This window comes from Sebastes umbrosus, chromosome 8, assembly GCF_015220745.1.
Source record: "Sebastes umbrosus isolate fSebUmb1 chromosome 8, fSebUmb1.pri, whole genome shotgun sequence".
Lineage (NCBI taxonomy): Eukaryota > Metazoa > Chordata > Actinopteri > Perciformes > Sebastidae > Sebastes > Sebastes umbrosus.
The window spans coordinates 21,806,345-21,830,474 of NC_051276.1; the positions used below are offsets into that span (position 1 = coordinate 21,806,345).

A 24,130-nucleotide genomic window follows, 5' to 3' on the forward strand; every position below is an offset into this window, starting at 1 on the left:
TCCATAGTACATAACGCAATGTATCCATAGTACATAACGCAATGTATCCATAGTGCATAACGCAATGTATCCATAGTGCATAAAGCAATGTATCCATAGAACATAAAGCAATGTATCCATAGTGCATAACGCAATGTATCCATAGTGCATAAAGCAATGTATCCATAGTCCATAATGCAATGTATCTACAGTATATAACGCAATGTATCCATAGAACATAAAGCAATGTATCCATAGTGCATAAAGCAATGTATCCATAGTCCATAATGCAATGTATCTACAGTATATAACGCAATGTATCCATAGTACATAAAGCAATTTATCCATAGTGCATAAAGCAATGTATCCATAGTACATAAAGCAATGTATCCACAATGTATCCATAGTACATGCATAGTGTCAGCAATTTAATGGGACAAATGAACAATGCACTGTGGTTAGTGCGGTACGGCATCTGCCTCTCCCCTCTCCCAGTGTGTTTTATATTCATTATGTCCTTCTCTTTCCCATGAAACTTGTGGCATATTCATCAGCAGTGTGACAAATTAGATGTGCAGTGAAATGGAGTATGACTGAGAGCAATGGAAGATTAGATCCACTCCAATCTTACCCAGCAATCACTATCCCTTCATTTCTGTGGGGAAATACCCAAGGACGGGAAAGAAAATTAGATCAAATTTTACTGAAGAAAGCGCTGGAGTGGCAGGGGAAAGAGATGAAACAGAGCATTTTCCATTTCTGCCAAGGCATCTCTCCATTTGTCTTGGAATCAAATGCAATGCAGTTTTCGGTTCTAGATATGCTGAATACATTAAACTAAACATTTACTCATATATTCGTAGAAAGTAATAGGTTCACTATTGCATTTTGTGACCATCTATTTTTTTTTTTTCAATTAGCACAATGATATTTGTGCACCTAACGTCTGCCTTAGCCAATCAAATTGATGGAACCAAATGAGCATCATATTCAGTCACTCCACTAGTGCAGTTGAAATGCTCTTGAACACTCTCATATGTTGCTTTCTCTTGCAGCACCTGGCTATTTTAACAGCTCTCCAACTGAATGCTGAACACTTGTAAAGATAGGCCGTTTTCACCAATATTGTTGTGTTTTTGAGATCATCTATGGCTTTTATTAGTGCCTTATAATTTTAGTCTTTCCGTAAGACTTGGAGGAAATGCTCAGATTTAGAAGAACACATCTACAAAAGACAGGCCATAGATGACAAACTCACATGTGGGATCTTCTAGGGAAAGATTTCGAGTTCAGTTCAAGTCTCAAGGAAAAGACAGACATTGAGTGAATTTAATGATGAATAAATTACTAAATGAATGATACTGATACTCTCACTTATATATAATCACATGTGGATAAATTCTTCCTTTTCTTGTGGCCTTTGGAATTAACGCAGTGTGGCAGAGACCTCTAGTGGCTGAATACAGGTTCTTCATACAGGACACAGCTTCAGCTAACCATTAGTAACTTCACATGAAGGGACAAATCCCAGAGCACAACTAAAGCCGGCATAATGATGCAGCAGTCTGTGGTATCAGCTTTCATCAAGTCATCTTCACATTTCTATGACCCTTATATCTGTATCACTACCAGGAAGCCCAAAGTAATCCTGAATAAGTAAGGCAATAATGGTTTAGGTAAGACGTCACTGTTATCTGAAACACTGACGCAAATTGTCTGAAAACATGGGAACAAAGGATGTTTTACCACATGCCTCAGACTAACTAAATTAAACCATCTTCCACGGTTTATGAATTAAGAAGTGTATAATTATTGGCAAAATATGTATAGACTTTGAAAGCTGATGACGGTGACAGTAAGTATGCTTAGCAAAATGATTAATATAATGCACTAATATTATTATTAAAACACAAACATTGATTCTTATATGGATAACAATGACCCACATACTGCCTGATGATGTAATTCATGGGAATCTCCTCTTTTAGAAGAAATATAACCTGAATATTAGAAGAAGTAAGATTACGTGTCCTAAAACCACACAATTACAAGTACAAAAAATGCTCAGTTACCTGAACAGATCATTTGCATTGCGCTATCCTGAATGTAACCAGATTGCCAATCAATCCCCTTCCAATACAGTTATGCTTTCCAAAGTAATTATCATAACCAACCAATACTGGTTCAGTGGTTCAAAGCAAACATGTGTACAACTCTCCAAAAGATATTTAAAATACACTTAAAATAGAATACGAGCATATAAAAATAAAGTAAATACAGAATTGAGACCATTTCTAAACTCTCTTTCTCCATAGGTACTATGAGCATGTCCTTGATTTTGTCTTTTTGATTTTCCATCCAGGAGGTCAGAGGTCAGCGTCAGCAGCAGCGCTGGGTAACACTTTTTTTTTTACAGGTCCGCAAATTTCATGGTAATTAGGTGATAATTAGCAAGTAACCTGTTTGAAATTTCTTTGGAATTACTGCCTATAATTACCCCAATATTTACCTCAATTTATAGAAACTTACTTTATTATAAACATTATTTAATAACTATACGCTAAAATGGCATGTAATTGTTAAAATAGGGCCCTTAGGCTTGAGAAGCAGCTGACTAATAGAAGACACACAAATCTCACCATTGTGTGACTTATTGTCGACACAAATGTAACCTGGTAGCTAATGTAATGATTCAGGGAGGTTTTTTTTAAGAAATTTCAAAGAAGTAATTAGCTAATTATTATCTATTTATAAGCAGACATGGAAATGAAGCATATCAATTAACTTTTATAATCTTTTCCTGGAAAATGTTTTAAATAAATTACCAGCTACTGGGAAAAAGCGGCATATAATTATTAAATAATGTTTATAATAAAGTAAATTTCGATCAATTTTGAGGTAAATATTGGGGCAATTTGGCAGTGATTCCAAAGAAAAATTTCAAATAGGTTACTTGCTAATTATCACCTGATCATCATGAAATTTGCGGACCTGTAAAATGAAGTGTTACCCAGCGCTGTAGTTCATGTTTTCCTGATAAGCTAGAGTCTCTATGAACCACATACCTTTGATAATATAAGGAAACACTCTCATATCTCATGACTATGAGTCTACACTCTTAACTAAAAAGTGTCCCTCTCTCCTGAATGGAAACATCACTGTCACTTAACATTTTGACGAGGATCTTTAGTTGCATGTTGGCCATGGGACGGCTGGGATCAGTTTCACTCAGTTTAAGTCAACTGCGTCTCCTCTTTCAGCTGCTATCAGCCTCCTATTTTGCAGTATGATGAATTAGGGGTATTTTGTGGTAAACTGTACTTAGCTAGCTTCTTATGTTACAGTGAGCGGACAAATGGTGGAATCAATAGGAAAGGCTTTGACTTGAAGGAACGGGAGTCACAGAAACTCTTGAGGGGGCATTGCTTGGAGCCTTCAGAGAACACTGCTGGAGTGATTAAGTCATTTACTCATCAAACTGGACACCCAAGGTGTCAAACAATTCAAAGTTGACTTCTGATTTTTTTTTTTACCCCTCTGCCTTTGAAGTTCAGGTTTCTTGGTTTGTCAGTTTAAAGAGTGCTTGTTTCACAAAATATCACTGTTGAGAACAGAAGCATTAAATTAGTTTTAAGGTTCTGTATAAGTATTTCCTAAAGAGGACCATATTGTATTTTAAAGTCAAATAGCATGACTCCAATATTAACCTTTCTGCTCATATCTGAACTGAAAATGTGTGAATTTCAAGAATGATGGGCCATAGCCTATAATAAACCTACCATACTCATCCACACGAGTAAAACACGTTTTCATTTTATATCACAACACTAGAGTATTTTCCCATTAATATGAATGAGTAAAGAGTTAAATACTTGTCACCTAAATGGTTAATTTATAGTGCAACTTAGATAAAAATACAGTATTTGAATTCTGTCATTTAAAGGGACAGTGTGTAGGATTTGGCGGCATCTATCGGTGTGGTTGCAGATTGCAACCAACTGAGTACCCCTCCGCTCACTCCTCCCTCTCCAAGAGTGCAGTAACGTGAGCCGGCGAGTGCAAAACCGTGGTAACGCCTTGCTCAGAGGCCATCCATATCATAATAACACTACTTTCGGGAGACGTCGGCTGACGGTACCTTGGTTTTGCACTCTGCAGCTCATGTTACCGCAGTTTCACAAGCGTGTCGGAGAACTACAGTGGCCTTCAGGTAACCAGTGTTTGGTTTGTCCATTCTGGGCTACTGTAGAAACATTGTGGAGCAACATGGCGGACTCTGTGAAGAGGACCCACTCCCTATGTAGATATGACAGGCTCATTCTAAGCTAACAAAAACACAATGATTCTTAGTGGCAGGTGATTATACACTAATGAAAACATGGTTATGAATATTATATTTTATATCTGCTAATAGATGACCCGAAATGTTACACACTGTTCCTTTAATAACTGAATTTACTTTCCTGGACTTGTATGGGCCACTGACACTTTTGATCACTGATAAAAACCTGGAGATGGGTTAAAATATTATGATTGTGATTATGATGATCAGTACATCAACGTTCTCAAGTCAAGTATATATAGTTCAACATCACAGATTTGTCTCAGAGGGCTTTACATTACGAACAACATGACACCATCTGTCCTTAGAGTCTGTAATGAGGTGAGGGAAAACTCCTCAAAAAATTGAATAAAACAAAATAAAGTCAATTAAAAACCTTCAGGGGAACAGGTATTCTCTCCCATTACAAAAGTCTCATAAGAGCAACTTGACAAGCAGCAGAGGACATGCAGGGAGTCCCCACAAATCAGAAGCTGCTGCTGTGGACATGTGGAGACCAGCAGCTTACAGTGTGATTAGAGCAACCATTGCTGTTGCTTTCTCTCTGACTAGAGCAGCTGTTGCTCTGATTAAAGCAGGAGGTGCCAGCAGCCACTCATCGCCAGTTATGGTCGCTGTTTCATTGACTTACTTTTTTGGGCAGCTATTGGTAGATGAGCTCACTCAAGACCTGCAACTGCTTTTAAACAGATACCCATACATAAATCTGATATATGACAAAATATGTAAACTACCTATATAGTGTACAGTATATGTCTATATATGTCTCATACATATATGCGTATAGATGTGATGTACATTTAAGTCACCATATATGTCAAGATAGATTTTAAAATATTGCAAAAATGGCCACTTTCATATGTGTTTCATATATTTTCCCAGATATACACATATATAATAAATATATGTGTATTGCATAAATGTTAATATATGATTCAGTTATATATGATATATACTATACAGTATATGATACTCATATTAGGAATCAAAATATATTATTTGGATAAAATAAAAAAAATAAAGAAGTGTCTTACCATTATTATTATAATATTAGCAGATATATTATATTAGATATATTAGCAGATATAAAATATAACATTCATAACCATGTTTTCATTAGTGTATAATCACCTGCCACTAAGAATCATTGTGTTTTTGTTAGCTTAGAATGAGCCTGTCATATCTACATAGGGAGTGGGTCCTCTTAATTTATGTCTTTATACAATAAAGACATAAATTAATCTTTATATTTTTTATAATTATATACAACCTGTGGAAATTGGTTTGCATAAAAATATAATTTATCAAAATATTAATTACATATTTTTTAAATTAAATAATTGACTATATATTGCACATCTTATTTTAAACATATATCTAAAGACATTATATATGTGCAAAAAAATATGTTTCCACACTTAAAGTTCTCCATATATGTGTAAAATAAATAATGGAATTTAGTATATGCACATATGTCACCTTATATGAGAGACTTCAAATATGTTTGCTGCATGTTTGCACATATAGCTTTAAATATATGTGTAAAACATACATATATGTGAAGTTATATGTAGAAGCATTACCAGCACCAACATCAGGTTCCACACATACATTATAGAGAGGCCTTAAACCTCTGAGATCATGTCTGCAGCAGGTTTGAGTTAAAGCTCAGAAACCATGACCCTAGTGGTTTCTACAGGACATGGCAACTGGGTTTACTGGTGTAGATTACAGTAAACCACAGGTGCAGTTTAGACAGCCTCTGAGGACACAGCAGTGGGGTTGATTTAGTTTCAGACAACACAGTTTTAAACCTGGCTTAACATTTAAACAGCAGCTCCTATATGGCTCACTTACTGTGACTGTGTGGATGTGTTTTGTGAGAGTGGGACAATTTCCATACAATTATTTTTCTCATTTCAAAACCAAACTACTAGCCAAATTTAAACCGAGAACAAACGTAACTGGTAATGAGCCTAACTTTTCAGGAATATTTTACAGTATCACTTGTTCGCTGTGGAAGTTGGTAACTCAGCAGGTGGCAGCAATGCAATGAGTCAGCAGAGAGTATTCAAAACTAACAAGCAGAGTAGTTCTGAGGTTGTTAGTTTGAGTCTACTCAACTTTATTTATGCATAAAGCAATATATCCATAGTACATAAAGCAATGTATCCATAGTGGATAAAGCAATGTATCCATAAAGCAATGTACCCGTAGGGGATAAAGCAATGTATCCATAGTACATAAAGCATTGTAACCATAGTGCATAAAGCAATGCATCCATAGTACATAAAGCAATGCATCCATAGTGGATAAAACAATGTATCCATAGTGGATAAAGCAATATATCAAAGTACATAAAGCATTGTATCCATAGTGCATAAAGCAATGTATCCGTAGTACATAAAGCAATGCATCCATAGTGGATAAAACAATGTATCCATAGTGGATACAGCAATGTATCCATAGTACATAAAGCATTGTAACCATAGTGCATAAAGCAATGTATCCGTAGTACATAAAGCAATGCATCCATAGTGGATAAAACAATGTATCCATAGTGGATAAAGCAATATATCAAAGTACATAAAGCATTGTATCCATAGTGCATAAAGCAATGCATCCATAGTGGATAAAGCAATGCATCCGTAGTACATAAAGCGATGCATCCATAGTGGATAAAGCAATGCATCCATAGTAGATAAAGCATTGTATCCATAGTGCATAAAGCAATGTATCCAAAGATCCAAGATAAAAACAGCACAGACCAAAAAAATAAACAATAAATAGAATTTTGCAAGACTAAAAATGAGAACAATAACCAATAACATCTTACAATAGATAAAGGTCCCAAAAATAAATAGAGATAAGAGATATAAAATTGTATGAAAACCAATGAACTGAGGCAATAAATGAAGAGGCACCTAGCCAGGCTAAAAAGATATGTCTTAAGGTTTCTTTCAAAAGTGTCCACAGAGGTGGAGTCTCTCAGATCCTAAGTACAAATAATTCACTAAACAATACACATATAAACTATACTGGCATTTCTAAATAATAAGAAACAGGAATCATTAAATTAGTTGATCATAGGCTTAATGTTTTATAACCTTATTATTAAGTGTTACCATCTAACCATGCCATCTATTAGTACTCCAATCGTCCTAAATAAGCCATCAACAATTCCAATCACTGCTTTAAAAGGTTAAATAATTAACAATTAGCAATGTATCCATAGTGGATAAAGCAATGTATCCATAGATCCTAGATTAAAACAGCACAGACAAAAAAATAAACAATAAATATAATTTTGCAAGACTAAAAATGACAACAATAAACAATAACAATAACATCTTACAATAGATAAAGGTCACACGAATAAATAGGCACAAGAGATAGAAATTGTATGAAAACCAACGATTAAGACTTAAAAACTAAGGCAATAAATGAAGAGGATATAAACTATACTGTCATTTCTAAATAATAAGAAACAGGAATCATTAAATGAGTTGATCATAGGCTTAATGTTTTGTAACCATCTAACCATGCCATCTGTTATTACTCCAATCGTGCTAAATCACCCATCAACAATATCAATCAGTGGTTTAAAAGGCTCCTGCTCAGGCCTGTAAGTGCCCTCTCCTCCATATATCTCCCCATGTGTCCCCCGGTGGGACAGGTCCTCGTCTGTCCTTGTTCCTGTCTGAGAGGACGCGCGTCTCGTCCTCAGTGAAGCATCGCAGGCTGGCGCCGCCGCCTCTCCACTTCCACAACATCAGGTATAGTGTTTCTGTTTGTTGTGGCCTGAGAACACTAATAACGAGGCAGGAAAACAATGTTGATGGTAAAAGCTGTTCGACATCACCTAAGATCACTCAACCCCCGAGGACCTTTGAGCACATTAAGTGGCTTTACTTGGCTGACCAGAAGCGTGGTTTGGCTACACACTGAATAAATGACCTGGTTAATTCATCTGGGACAGTTTCTCTTGTTTCTAATGACGCAGAAGTGTTTGTTTCAACACATTTTTTGGACACTATTTCTGACTGGCAGGAAATTTAAGAAAAAAAAAAGTGTTTTTTAACACATTTATAAAAAAATATTTGTCTAAAAAGCAAGGCAAGGCAAGGCAACTTTATTTGTATAGCACATTTCAGCAACAGGGCAATTCAAAGTGCTTTAAATAAACATTCAAGAACATTGGGACAAAGTGCAAAAGAACATTAAGACATAATTAAAACAGTTATAAAAACATTAAGGATTAGAAAATAAAAACAAGCTAAAAATAAAAGCGAGGATAGAAGCTAAGTATAACACACATGAGTAAAAGCTCTAGTGCAGTATAAGATCATTATCTGGTTTAATAAAAGGCAGCAGCAAACAGGAACGTTTTAAGCTTTGATTTAAAAGAACTCAGAGTTGGAGTTGGTCCTGCAGGTTTCTGGGAGCTTGTTCCAAATATTTGGTGCATAAAAACTGAACTTTGCTTCTTCTGCATGTTTAGTTTTGACTCTGGGGGACACTAAGCAGATGTGATCCAGATGACCTGAGAGGTCTGGATGGTTCATAACATAGCAGAAGATCATAAATGTATTATTATTAAAGTAAGCAACCTTCCCTTCACTCTGTCACTGTAATTACTTGAAAAAATGTCAAAAGTGTATAGTTGCAAATGAATACTCTCACCGTTAATTTACTTCATAATTAACCCACTTAGTGACAGCTTCTCCCACAGAGAGAGAGAGAGATGGGTGGATGGGATGTGAGGTGTTCCTGTAAGGTGAGAAGAAAAGGAGATGTGCGCGCAGGCTGATGGGTGTTGGCCAGTGTGTGTTTGTGGAGAAGGGTGACAGATCTCTCTCTACCTTTAGCTGGACCCCTGAATGATTTAAATCTCCACATACTCCTCACTCATCAGTCAGTTAAGAGACACATCCTGCAGCAGCAGCATCATCACCACCAGCAGCAGCGGCAGCAGCAGCTCGAGCTCTGTGCGTAAAAAGGATCAGACTAGTTCTGCAGCTAAAAGGTGTTGGGATGCATCCCAGTTCAACCACCACGACGCCCTTTTCAGTGAAGGATATTTTGAAGCTGGAGCACCACCACGACTTTGAAAATGAGTTATTGATGACTGATCAAGTTGTTCCGATGAATTATCAGCACGGTGCCATCAGGGAGGGTTATGAGTGCCAGCCGGAGAGGCCGTGCGTCTCTGGGACGCAGGAGAAGCTCCATGTTCACAACTCAGCAGCAGAAGAGGAGATAAACGAGCAGGGTGAGATGATACATATACATGAGAATCAGTCAGTTCCAGGTATATATAGCCTATAAAAGCGCCTGAGTCAGTCCTTCATGCTGGTAGCCATCAGGCTCCACAACCAAGGCTGACCCCCATATGAGAACTATGAGGACTTTAAGACCTTTAAACATGCACTATCTGCAACCATGTTGGACTCTAACCACTGGCGCACTTTACACTATACATCCTATATACACTTACTTTAAACTATACATCCTATATACCATTTACTTTACACTATACATCCTATATACTATTTACTTTACACTATACATCCTATATACACTTACTTTAAACTATACATCCTATATACACTTACTTTACACTATACATCCTATATACACTTACTTTACACTATACAACCTATATACCACTTACTTTACACTATACATCCTTTATTCCACTTTATAGACTGCACATAATGTACATATTACATTTATTTATTGACGGACTGTACACACTATGTTCACCCATTCACTCTGTATCTTTTATATCTCTATTATTGTTTTTTACGATTGTTGTATACCTTTACCTCTCCTGTGTTTCACTCTGTTTGCTGATGTTGCTGCTTTGACACCTGAATTTCCCTCCGGGGATTAATTAAGGTTCATCTTATCTTATCTTATCTTATCTTATACACTGTGCTGGTGGTTTAGTCAGTAGTAGTTTAGACCGACCGACCTGAATGGGGCCTTGAGCGAGTGATAGCAAGTCCTACCACGACCTGTCACTTTTCCCTTCCATTCTCAATTTTAAAACCAGAAGAATTTCTCCTCAATAAAACACAAATGCACGAGGAGCACATATATTTGCAATATTTTGCCACCAACATCCAAAAGTGATAAACTCAATTTATGACAATCCAGATTGTATTATAATAGTAACTATTATTATTATTATTAGGTCACTGTGATCGATCAATTATGTATCTCTATAAGTAATCAGGTGCACACAATAGAAAAGAGGCACAGGAGTGCTATTTTTCCTACAGTTTCCTCAGGTCCTTTATTAACCTAAAGATCACATTTTTACCTCGGGGAAAGTGTGACAAATAAGTATATACTGTGCATCCTTTTGATTTTAGTTCGGCTTTAAAATGTCCTCTTTAAAAAAAAAGCCCAAATAATCAAAGTTACTACTTCCAACTCAGTTTTATTTATTGCATTTTTGTTGTTTTTCATTTTATTTTATTTTATTTTTCCCAAATAAGGGCAGAAGTATAAAGTATGTTTTTATTTGTAATGTTAAAGTAAAAAATATATAATTATTCTATAACATATACTGCAGAAACAATGGCATGTAAACTACCAGAAACTTGTGGTCTCTTGTAATTAAGTATATATAAAGAAAAAAAAATCAGATTGGAGACACGTGGCATCCAGCTCCATCAATTTTATGTTTTATTTTAGAAAAATTAAGTATTAAATATTATAAAATATTTAATATGTATATAGATTGTTTGTTTTTTTAAAGCCAAATATTTCCAGATTTATGTTTTATTTTAGAAAAATTAAGTATTAAATATTATAAATTATTTAATGTTTATGGATATAATTTTTTGTTTGTTTTTGATAGGCAAATATTTCCAGATTTAAGTTTTATTTTAGAAAAATGAAGTATTAAATATTATAAATTATTTAATATGTATATAGATTATTTTCTTTTAAAGCCAAATATTTCCAGATTTAAGTTTTATTTTAGAAAAATGAAGTATTGATTATTGTAAATTATTTAATAAGTATATAGATTGTTTTTTTCTTTTTTTTTAAGAGCCAAATATTTCCAGAATTAATTTTTATTTTAGAAAAATTAAGTATTAAATATTATAAATTATTTAATATTGTAAGGCAGGCTTCTCGCTGCCTTAACTATAAACTAACTTGTTACCACTTAAGGAGCAGAATACAATATGTATACTGTATAAAATAAATCTTTACAAAAATAAATCTAATCTTACAATATGTTTATGGATAGAATTTTTTTTGTTTTTGGAAGCCAAATATTTCCAGATTTAAGTTTTATTTTAGAAAAATGAAATATTTAATATTATAAATTATTCAATATATATATGGATTTTTTTTGGAAGCCAAATATTTCCAGATTTAAGTTTTTTATTTTACCTGACTGTGTTTTTTTTCCCTCCTGTGCAGAGATCAGCGGTCCTGACAGTCCACCTGACTGTGATAAAGCCTCTAGAAGCAGCAGAGCCCGGCTGCAGCGCAGGAAGCCCCGGGTCCTCTTCTCTCAGTCCCAGGTGTCCGAGCTGGAGAGACGCTTCAGACAGCAGCGCTACCTGTCCGCTCCGGAGAGAGAACACCTGGCCAGCATCCTCACACTCACCTCCACGCAGGTGAAGATCTGGTTCCAGAACCGCAGGTACAAATGTAAGCGGCAGCGGCAGGACAAGTCTCTGGAGCTGGCTGGTTATCCTCCAGCACCGAGGAGGGTGTCGGTACCGGTGCTGGTTCGGGACGGGAAGCTCTGCAGCCACTCAGCTCCTTATAATAATAACGTGACTCTGGGACATTATAACAGCGTGTTTGGGTTTGGAAACAGCAGCGTGTACGGCTGCAGTTATCACAGTGTTTCAGCTCATAATAACCAGCTGGTTGACCTAACAGGTAACAGTGAGGGAACCTTCAACCACGGACACTTCCAGGCTTCATTACAGCCTGTAAGAGGCTGGTGATTCATGTCTGTAGAGTAGAAAGATATAGCAAATATTTTAATGTCAAATTTTTTTTATCCTATATTTTGTATGAACTTGTATCTGTTGGTGGTTTTCTCTTTTTAAAAAAAGTCAGAGGCAAATAAAAAAACAGCTTATTGCTTCATAGCCTGTACTGTCTTAAATAGTAGCTGCTTTTATATACATTTTTCGATTATACATAGCCTAATATTCATATTTAAAATAGCTAGCCCACAAATTACGAATTGAGTATATATATATATATACATATATATATATATAAAATATTATATAATAAATATATAATATATATATATTATATAACTATATATTATAATATATATTATATTATATATATATATATATATATATATAATATTATATAATAAATATATAATATATATATATTATATAATTATATATTATAATATATATTATATTATATATATATATATATATATATAATATTGGTCATAAAGTTTGTGTTATATATATCTATATCTATATAGATATATCTCTATCTATCTATCTATCTATCTATCTATCCATCTATATCTATATATCTATATCTATATATCTATATATCTATATATAATATTGGTTATAAAGTTCGTGTTATGCCAACTATTCCACAACGTTTATATATGCTACTAATTTGCTTCCAGAGACTAAAATTAAATCATTTTATATCCATTTCATTTGAAAATTATAAGTCCATTTTGTCATCCTTTTTCAAATTGTTATATTTGCTTAATGTCTTTTATATCTGTCTATCTTGGCCAGGACACTCTTGGAAAAAATGATTTTTAATCTCAATTAGTTTTTTTACTCCTGGTTAATTAAAGGTTAAAGAAAAAAAAAGTGTTTTTAAACAGGTAATTGTTATTATTATTATTATCATTGAGTTAAGGATTATTACATATTTAGCCTAAAAGTTTACACCTACTGTCCAAAAATGTTTTAAAAAAGGTATAAACTCTAACTAGCTTAAATAATATTAAATGTGCCAGTTCTCCCAGTTAAAATGTGTAATGTTCCTCTTCGGATCTAACATGCCTGATTAGAAAGCCTTCAGTGATCTGTTATGTAGCAGGTTTATTATCACAGAAGGCCATCAAACAGGCTAATGGATGAAGTGACATCTGACCTGACAGCACTGCTCTGCTCTATCAAACTGAGCTCATTATTGTCCCATTCACAAAATCCGCTGATAAGGCCGGAGAGCTTGTCCTGTCCTGGAGCTTTGCTTGGTAAACAAACCCGCAGACAGAGTGGCTCTTTAACTTTTTCTAACTTTCAATCAAACGGGAAACAGTTCCAGTCTGACCTGTCACTCACTGATGAGCTGCAGATAGTATAGGACTCAATCCACTTGTGCTGCAAAAAATATAGTTCTGCTTCATTTAATTTCATGCTGTTGACTTGCTGTTAAACTATAGGCCAGCACCTGAAGGTTAATACATTATATGGCAACTTATAAAAAAAAAAAAAGGGTGATTTAAGGGGATTTAAAATATCGCATCAAAAGCTTATCACAACTTTTTTAGTCATGGATATTTAAACATTAAAACAAGTCCATATGCGCTATACACATGCTCCAGCGTTATTAAATAATAGTGTATATAGTCTATCAAATAATGAATTGAGTAAAACTTGAGTGTGTGTCACTCTTAATGGACATGCAGCAGTCTGAGCCGAAAGGGCCCGAGGAGGAGAAACACCTCAGAGAGCAGCTGAAAGAGCATCTCTGTACAGATAAGGATGAAGCTGTAGACAGAGAGGAGACCAGAGACACTTCACCAGATCAGATAATGCCTCATTGTGTGAGTGTGTGTGAGTGTGTCAGAGAAGCAGAAGGCTCTGCAGCAGGTATGTTAATGGTGGGTGTGTCTTTATCTGATATTTCTTACTTATGCAAAAAATAAGAAATACCTAAAAATCAATCACATTTTTCGGTCACAAATATGCAAAAGGAATACTAAGGGGAACTATGCGGACATTTCTAAAATTCATACATGTTACTCATATGGTCTAAGACACTTAAAAAATATTAGTAAACATGAAAAACTTTCTCCCAAATCCCAAAACTAGAGTGCTAAAACTCAAACTTGTGATGTCATAGTGTATGAAGTGTGGAGCTGCTCCATAGACAATGCATAGGAGAGATGTTCTAGATGACACTGAGAACACCCAGGGGAGTACATGGGAACATTTTCTGTTTCACAACTGACATTAGACTAAAGCTCATTTGGGTATAAAAAGGAAATCAACACAAAATCAGTCTCCCATTCATTGTCTATGGAGCAGCTCCAGACTTTATACCCTATGACATCACAAGTTTGAGACTCTGGTTTCTGGCTTTGAGAGAGAGTAGCTCATGTTCACACATATGGATTGAACTTTACTAGGTCATGGAATAACATATTGAAATTCTTAATTTAGGTGGCGTTCCCCTTTAAACCTGCAGTAGGAAGAAAGTGTTTGGCATCATTGGGCAGAAAATTCCCAATAACCTTTCAGCATATTGTAATTCAAGTGTTCTGAGAGAAAACTGGACTTCTGCATCTCCTTATGGCTCTGTTTTCTCTCCTCAATCGCCTCAAATGTTTTCAGAAACATCTTGTACTGTACTGTTTAGTTGTAAAATGAGAAAGTTTGCTCCGGCTGGTGGGCGGTGCTTGGTATTTCCTCAACTGATCTCAACATGGCTGCTGGGTCACAATCTTTCTCATATTACAGCTAAACAGTACACTACAAGAAATAGGCATTACAGTAACAGAATATTGATTCATATTTGATCAGCGCTGCCTAGTTTGACCGTTAGATCGGAGATCCGGAGTGATTGACAGCTGCTCAGAGACGGCAAGGCTCCAGCTCAGCTCTGATTGGTTGTTTTCCTCCGGTCTGTGAAATCTTGCAGATGCCATTAGGAGCACCAGAGGACACCGGAGGACACAGAGGCACATGATTTTTTTTCAGATTACCTGCACTACTGTCAGGATATAGTCACCGTTTTATAAAAATAACTTTTTTTAAATTATATTTGCTCCATTTCTTCCCACTGCTGCTTTAAATAACTATTTTTTCAAACTACAATCTGTAAAGATTGTAGTCCTGAAAATATGCAATATGGTAAAAATGTGATCTACGGTAGCTAGTTCACTTTCACACTTTCACTAAAGCACTGCTAAATTATGTTTTATCGTGTGATTTTTGTAACAGTTTGCCTCTGTGTGTGTGTGTGTGTGTGTGTGAGAGTGTGTGTGTGTGAGAGAGAGAGAGCGAGAGAGAGAGAGATGAATGAAAGCAGAATACCTACTGAATAAAGATGCCTGATTACCCTGCGATGATGACGGTCAGTTTAAATAGACAGTGACGTGAGTCTGGCCACCAGTGAAAGACCCATTATGGTTTACTCAAAAAGGTTTTAACTCATGCTGTAATGTTATACGTCAGCTTCAGATACGTCTCTGGCTGTGTAATAGAAATGCCAGTCGGATTATCTGGTGTTTATGATTGGTGCCGAGATGATTCACAGACTCAGGATCAGATCTCCTCTGTTCAACCATCCACCCTGTAACCACTAAAGAGCTATATGAGGATGGAAGATAACTATTGTCGGTGCAAAATCAGACTCCCTTCAAACTAATCCCTTGGTAAAACAGCTCATTGTGTGGTTGTCCCTGTAGTTTGAAGTGGCTGCTGCTGGCTTTGTTACTATGTGTGGACTTTGGCTTTAAGGCTCCCTCTAGTGGGCGACCGCTACGTCACTTATTCATGAGGAAAAACTAATTTATGCCAACATGATATCACACAAATAGGCTGAATGAATAAAAGTTTTTACAGATTAAAATAGGGTTTAGACAGAAATTGACACTGGGAGGTGGTGGATGAAGAGACTAGGAGATTTTTGTTTTGTATACTTTGATATATTTTCTGTTAAAAAATGTAATAAAACAATTTAGAAGGATTAAAATGGATCATTTTGTTATAATAGGTTTGTCTGTGAACCTCTGATTGACCTGTTCATGATGACATACTTGTTATGCCACATGGAGTGAAGAAGTTGTGCAAGAAGCCAGGTGTACAGCATAATACAACACTGATGCTGAGCAGATAAAACTGTGACAAATCTAACTGTTACAACAAAGTCTCACTACTCGTCATCTCAGACAAAGAAACAGCATGAGTACAACAGGAGACTGACGGCACAACAACTTTCGGTGGCTCAAAGAAAACGTTGTCACCGCATAGTTTGTGCTGCGGAAGACAAATGTCTTCCCGGGCTCAAAGGTCAGACGCTCTGCTGCGTCACATCTGATGCACAACTATGCAGCCAAATATCTGTGCAGTGAATGCTCAGGAGACAATAAATAGGAAGGAAATGTCATTGTTTTCAACTAGGAGCAATCATGTGTATTGTCTCAGAATAAGGGCAGAGGATGAGAACATAGTGGGTAAAGTCACTCTCACTGCTGGCTTTGTGTATGACTTCATGTGGCTAAGTAAAACAAGCTTTTGATGACAACCAAACATGCGCTCAAAATGATATAAACCCCAAATAAACCTCTGAATTTTCAGTGAAATCAGAAAGTTTAAAAAAAAAAAAATTCCATATTCAGCACTTTATGGTAAAAACTATACACATAAAGGTTTTAAAAATCAAAAGCATGCCTAGAGAGACAGGTCAAAGCTCTCTGTGCTTACAGCTTTTGCAGACAGACGGTCACAGACAAAGAATTCAAGGTGAAACGTATCATACTGATGATCTTAATACTGTGTTGACAAGACAGCAGCTAATGCTTAAGAGGAACCTCAGTAGATTAAAAACAAGCTGTGGAAGAAGTACTCCGATCTTTTACTTAAGTAAAAGTGGAAATACCCGTTTTAAAATACTCCATTACAAGTAAAACTCCTAATTCACAGTGTTACTTAAGTAAAAATACAAAAGTATTATCAGTAAAATGTACTACCACAGTCTAAAAATACTCCATTACAAGTAAAACTCCTGATTCAAAATGTTACTTAAGTAAAAGTACAAAAGTATTATCAGTATTATGTAAAAAGGAACTACAAGTGTCAGATAATTGTAGTGGAGTAAAAAGGACAATATTTGAGATGTAGTGGAGTAAAAGTATAAAGTAGCATAATATGGAAATACTCAAATAAAGTACAAGTATCTCAACTTAAGTACTTGAGTAAATGTACTTAGTTACGTTCCACCACTGTTTAAAACAGATGGCTTTTCTAAATGATGATCCACAAAACGGCACAGGTCACGCTCAACTTTATCAGTCAGTGCGGCTTTATTTTCCTATTGCACATAAAGTACATAGCACATTAATGAAAGAGAAATTGTATTTGCGTGCACTTTCATCAAATTAAAGCATGATAATGCAAAAACTCATCAATGTGACGTTGTGCTGTTGGTGACTGCTCGGTGTGTGGCTGGTGCCAGGGAAGCTGGAGGAGTCAGCGGGGCCAGGGGCCACGGAGAGGATCATGTTTATCATACCTACATTTCCAAATGAAGCATGAACTCCCAGAGGAGCACAGACACTGCTAGTAAACGCCTCATTCTCTTGGAAAAAGTCAGGCCGAATCACGGAGAACAACAAATAAACAGCCACCGAGCAGTGACCGGGTCTGTTTCAGGAGCCGGCCTCAATGTGTCGAAGTCATTAGTGCTCCGGTGGGTACGACCACCCACTCTGACCCCCCCCAACCTCCTACTGCAGACTCCCTGCAGACGCAGACAACCAGGTTACTCTACTGAACTGATGGGGGCATGAAGAAAATACATTTAACTACTATGACATTCAATTTGAGAGCGATTATCCACCATATACTCTCATAATATTACTGTGGACACACATATGACAAGTAAAAACACGCTGTTTGCCTATCTGATGCTGGTTTATTAGCTCATTTTGTAAGTCACAAAGTTCATTTAGCTTCGATATTGTGTGAGTAGATCATAGAAAACATGGGATCAAACTACATTATACAAAACTTATAGTATACATACACTAAATTATGATATTTCATGAGAAGGTTCTAGTATTTTGTCTATAGGATAGACTAAATATTAGACATTTCTCTGTATAATGCAATACAATGAGTATATTTATACTCAGTTTTTTCAGTACAGCACCACAAACTACAGCCTCAAATATGACCCTACATTTGAATCATTGCAGTGCTGTTATATTAGACTGTATTAGTTTAGGTGTACTTTATGAATTGACAACTTGGTATAACTATAGTAACTATAGTAGTGGATAAAATATATATAATGTAATCATGTCACAAAATGTGCATATCAAGTATAGATTAAAAGTTCATAAACTGTGCATTTTACAACAAAATGTGTTTGCTTTCATGAGCATGTCATATGCATAACATGATTTAAAAACAAAAATTATCGAAACATATCACATGAAAAAGTACAAGACTTCTTTAAGATAAGACACTATCATGTTTTGATCTCTGAAATTCCCCTCAAGTTGATCTGAAGAGGCAAACAAATGAAAGTCACTGAAGGTGGAAGTAGAGTAGTTGGCCATACAACTCGGCCCGCCTCCTTCACTTGCCGGTGCAGTCGGAGTAAACCCGCCCCTGCTCTTGTATAAATTCAGACTGTGTGAGTGTGTGAGGAAACACACTGCATCACACGTCCCCCTGGCTGTTAGCCCTCTGCCACCGAGAGGCCTCTGATCTGTGGATTAGTGGAGGGAAATGTCTGACACCGTCAAACCTCTGACCTCCTTCCTCATTGAGGACATCCTCTCTGTTAAGGACGGCACTGGATTTAATGAAAAATGCAGCTCACAGAAGATGGAAAGATGTTCACAGTGGAAAGAAGAATCTGAAAAGTTGTCAGAGCAACTTGGAGTGCAGACAGGTGAGCTCCTGGGGGCGTTCAATAGCAGGGATGTAATGGATAATGGTGTGTGTTTGACTTTGATTTGCAGAATAATGTTTTAGTAAATGGAATAAATCTTTAAATCATAGGTCTGTATCAAGAGAAGTTGTGGCAAAGTTGTATAAAAATACAGTTTAAAGTGGAAGTATTTTTTATTCATAGTGGTACATAGTGGCATGCAGACTACACTTGTTACAGAGTAGTTTCAACCTTTAATGACTTGATCACATCTGTACTTTACAGAGTCTCTGGACCCATCCTGTCCCAGCACCTCAGAGTCCAGCAGTTTTTCCTCGACAGGCAAACAGAAGCGCTCCAGAGCTGCGTTTACACACCTCCAAGTGCTCGAACTGGAGAAGAAATTTAACGACCAGAAATACCTCTCCGCCCCAGAGAGGGCTCACCTGGCCAGCACCTTAAGACTAACCGAGACCCAGGTGAAAATCTGGTTTCAGAACAGGAGGTACAAGACGAAACGAAAGCAGCAGACGTCAGAGTTCTGTCAGGACGCGTACGAAGCGGAGGGACTGGGCCTGAGAGACGAGCTGGTCCGATCATCACTGCTCACCTCCTTCTGCAAAACTTACCAATACAGACCCTACATGTGGGACTACAGTGGCCCCTGGGGGTCGACGTTATGGTGAAAGTGAAATGATGGATGAAGCTATGAGATATTTAGGCTCTATGTTCACTATCGAAGTTGATTCTTTGTACTTTGGCATTGATTTTGAACCTTCGTGTACCATCTGAAATGATTTGGTTCACACATTCTGTAATTTTTCATGCTTTAAGAAAAAAGATGTTATGCAAAATCATACAAATCGAGTGATGATGGACATGATGACGGTTTGCACAATGAAACATTTGATCACTGATGTCAGTTGCAGCATTGTTGATTAATTCATTATTAAATTAATGTTGACACATTTTACTTTTGTTTAAAGCTCTGTGTGTTAAAAAAATACACAACATACATTACCTGAAGTTTTTGGGAATAAGTACAAGTTGAACTTTAACTTATTTGTCACATATTCACTTTCAGCAAACCTCAACAATTTTCATATGGAGCTCAGTTTGTCTGAAACTGTTAAATGATAATACCGGTAAATCGAATATTTTTGGGGATATAGAACAAGATATGTGTGTAACAATTATTTGTAGTTAACTGTGAAGCAGCTAGTGGATTATTACCTGTAAGAGTTAACACTATAATACTGACAGTTTCAGAGTTTCATACTGGAGATATTTAAACTATCTACGTGGAGTTAAACTCTGATAACACAGTACAACTACATAAGACGATAAGACCAGACAGAGATGAGGGCGATATTGTAAATGAGGGCCGGAGAATGAGATCTGATTCCTTTAAAGAGCCCCTGACCTGATTACATGGAGATAAACAGCTCCTCTGCTTTCTAGAGGTGACGTCATGAGAAACGCTGCTGTATGAAACTAAGAAACTGCAATTTCTTATCCGAGTTTAAAATGAATCAAATGAAAATCATGAACACATTAGTTCATAGAGAAATTATAGATAATAGGCTTTTAGTCAAAGAACAATAGGAATAGATATGAAAAGAGAAATGTATGATTCGAAAACAAACATACAGTATAAAGATGCAAGTGAGCAGTAATCCTCTGTATGAAGGAAGACTTGAGAATAACCACGGCAACATAATAACGTCCAGATGATCTGGACATTAAATGCGTATTTTAAGGCTGTTAAAAGTGCATCTTTATTAAAGACCGCGTTGTCTCAAAGTTCCATCAGAAGATGCCAGTTTTTGTTGTGCCACCGTAGCATGAAGCCGTGACACGGCTCATGAACGTGAAGGTGATTATTGACAACAACAAAACCTGTTTGTTAACTTGATAACCACATGGGACATACAGAGGGCAAGAGAAGGTGATGGGAATAGAAAATTTGACTGACATTTGACATAGTAGTACAAGGCTCATCGGTCACAATATTTATGAATGAAATTCATTTTAATTATACGGTTGTATAGGCTACTCTAGTGTCAGCCATTTAAAATGTGCAGTGAGATATCGACTAAAACCACTCAAACAATAAGATAATGTGATCAAAATGGAGATGAAACTAAACTACATTTATCGTACAGATATACAGGGGGGTTTTCTACAAAAAAAATTAATATAAAATGTAAAAATTGTCTAGTCTTAGATATTAAAGTGACCAGATGCAGAGGGTAAAGTCCCCGCAACAACAATGTAAACATGTCAACTTTACGCATTAATTGTAATTCTGCAATTGTTTGTTAATGCATTCATTTACTTGGGCATAATATATAAATGTCAAACTTTTTCACATAGCTTTAAAAAAAAAAATACAAATTCATGTTGCCAGACTTGCAGCATGTAGCTGCACATAGTTTTAAATGCGATTTGCAACTTTCCAATGTTTTACTGCACCCATGGGCTCTCTCTATTTCTGTATAATCTGATCCATTAGCTTGAAGGCCGTCTATCAGCCACCTGCGGGTGTGTGCCAGAATGACACCAGGTATGTCCTTGAGCTGTCCTGCCAAAGGTATCACACAGGTAGATGTACAGGTAGATGTGCTTTGTTATCTTTGAGTGCACTGATATTATCCATTACCTATTGAATATAGAATGTCCTGTTCTTCTTGTTATCGCGTGGCCTCCTGTGAAAGTAGGCTATGTTGCCCTCCACAGGTGAGGTCACTGCCTCCTTCATCACAAAGCTGAAAGGAGTTTGTTGTTGTATCTTATTGTTAACAACAATGTTGGATTTGAGAATGCCAATACAAGTACCAAATGGTACACCTGGTGCAGTCAAACCACTGCATCAGAGCGTCAATGACTGACCCAAACAGAGATGCATCACATTTTCTTTTTGCAGAAAAATATGCTGACATCATTGTTTAGTGTTACATTAATGGAACAAAACCCAGATTGGCTTCATGGGATTACACGTTCTAGGCTTTATTTCATCAAAATCAAAAAGAAAAAAAACATATTTTACATTTGAAGCAAGATATTTCACTCTTCACAATATGTCCGGAAAGAATCGCTGAATCACTAACGTCACAACTCTTTGAACATGAGGGTGTAAAATATTTCCTATCACGATCTCCTCCATTATGAGCTGCAGAACTATCTATATAAAAGCTGAATAGCAGCAATGTGGTCTAAGACAATGTGGCCTGGTTTTCAAAGTGGGGTTCGGGGACCCCCCAGGGGCATACCCGGCAAAAAAGGGGACTCATTTTTTTTCATTATAAGTTCATCCATAAATAACACAATGACACAATGAATGACTATTTTGGTCATGGGTTTCATTATAGACTCAAAAGATAGACGACGCGTCTCCACTTCCTCCCACTGTACAGAAGTGAAGCCAAAATATCCCAGATATGGGTGCAGCCATCTTGAGATTTTTACATCATTTGGAGCCACAGTCTGCGCAGTAGTGATCGGGCGACGGAACCGCGGTATCCAGGTCACCTGCCCGAACCAATCACGAGCTGAGCACAGCTGCAGCTTGTCAGCGAGAGAGAATCACAGCTGCCAATCATGACGTCTCAACCCCTAATTAAAACCAAACTTATCAGAAAAAGTAACACTTGAACATAAATCAGAGTGATAACAACTACCTAAGATGACAGAAACCATCTTTGGGAAAAATGTATTTGACGTGTATATTTGATTTTTTAATTTGGCCCAAGTCCCATCCGCTAACATGGAACTTTATGACCTATACTGCAGCCAGCCACCAGGGGGCGATCAAGATGTTTTGGCTTCACTTTTGGGGAGCTGTCATGTCGTCCATCTTTATATACAGTCTACGGGTTTCATACACTTTCTGTAATAAAACATCTAAAAGCAAAAATCCTATCAGATGGGGGTCTGTGGTCTAATTTGTGTTAGTTTAGAGATCTTTGACGTCAAAAAGTTTGGGAACCACCGGCCTAAGAAGTGAGTATATAGGTTAACTGACTCAGTGCAGTGCTGATAAGCATGCATGATTGAGGGCTTTACATATTTAAGGAGGTATGTGTTTGTAGTAACTCAACCAAAGTGTGAGCAGAAGACTGATGGAAGAGATAGAGGGAGACTAGAGAGCTCTCACGCCAGTAACCTGTCTGACTTTGAGAGATAGCTGCCCTCATGGGGATTTGTCTTATACTGTACCCATGGCAACAAGTGACTAAATACTATCATGATCTTATTTTTCTCATTCCTCACTGTTTGTCTACACATTCTTCTATTCTTGAGCGTCGATCATTCCTTTTAAAACTCTCTGTGGAGAACTGAATCGTCATATCTAGAGATTGTTGAACATATTACAGCATATCTTAACGATTTCCTTAAAGTGAGTTCTTATCAGCAGCGCCGTTCATTCTATAGGCCCTTGGAGTAAACAGGTAATTAGACATGAAGAGGACAGATAGCATCTGTTTTGACGGCATTGAAAATCTGACAGTATCTCTCAGCGTCTCTCAGTGTCTCGGGCCGTACACCAACGCGCTCATCAGATAAAGGTGCTTGTTGAAGGGTGAAGCTGAAGGTTAGGAGAACTATTATTTTTTTGCACTTGCCATTGTTAATACCTGCACTTCCTCAGGCTCAAAGAGACACGGTACATTGGTTCGCAAACACAGAAGACTTAAAAACAACATCCTCTTGTCTGTTTCCCTCTCTGGCTCGGGGAGTGTCACTAAATCTGTCTCTGCACCACCTGGATTAACTGGATTTGGCAGAGAAAAGGATGAAAAGCAGCGAGGAGGAGTGTATAACACCAGTGCCTTATCTCCTCAATACTTGGATCATAGATTTTGCCAGTAAGGATTTTCTGGGATATGGGGAATAAAGCACGTAAATGCCAAGAAACACAGTGTTAAGTCTCTCTTCTCA

The 24,130-nt window shown here is 36.7% G+C and overlaps 2 protein-coding genes across 2 annotated transcripts; both read left to right on the forward strand.

Moving 5' to 3' along the window:
- Positions 1-9,355: 9,355 nt before the first annotated feature.
- nkx2.7 (NK2 transcription factor related 7) lies at positions 9,356-12,467 on the forward strand. Its single transcript, XM_037778760.1, has 2 exons — positions 9,356-9,593; positions 11,768-12,467. Exons 1-2 carry the CDS (start codon positions 9,356-9,358, stop codon positions 12,304-12,306), a joined length of 777 nt encoding a protein of 258 aa, XP_037634688.1. The 3' UTR covers positions 12,307-12,467.
- A 6,497-nt stretch (positions 12,468-18,964) lies between these two features.
- Positions 18,965-20,162, forward strand: nkx3-1 (NK3 homeobox 1). The gene is made up of 2 exons (XM_037778455.1): positions 18,965-19,210; positions 19,475-20,162. Exons 1-2 carry the CDS (start codon positions 19,045-19,047, stop codon positions 19,873-19,875), a joined length of 567 nt encoding a protein of 188 aa, XP_037634383.1. The 5' UTR covers positions 18,965-19,044; the 3' UTR covers positions 19,876-20,162.
- The last annotated feature ends 3,968 nt before the right edge of the window (positions 20,163-24,130 follow it).

Excerpts from the sequence above, each read along its gene's own strand:
- nkx2.7 (XM_037778760.1), top strand. The coding sequence starts at position 9,356 with ATGCATCCCAGTTCAACCACCACGACGCCCTTTTCAGTGAAGGATATT. Across the intron at positions 9,594-11,767 it reads AGAGGAGATAAACGAGCAGG|AGATCAGCGGTCCTGACAGT; the intron begins GTGAGATGATAC and ends CCTCCTGTGCAG.
- nkx3-1 (XM_037778455.1), top strand. The coding sequence starts at position 19,045 with ATGTCTGACACCGTCAAACCTCTGACCTCCTTCCTCATTGAGGACATC. Across the intron at positions 19,211-19,474 it reads GCAACTTGGAGTGCAGACAG|AGTCTCTGGACCCATCCTGT; the intron begins GTGAGCTCCTGG and ends TGTACTTTACAG.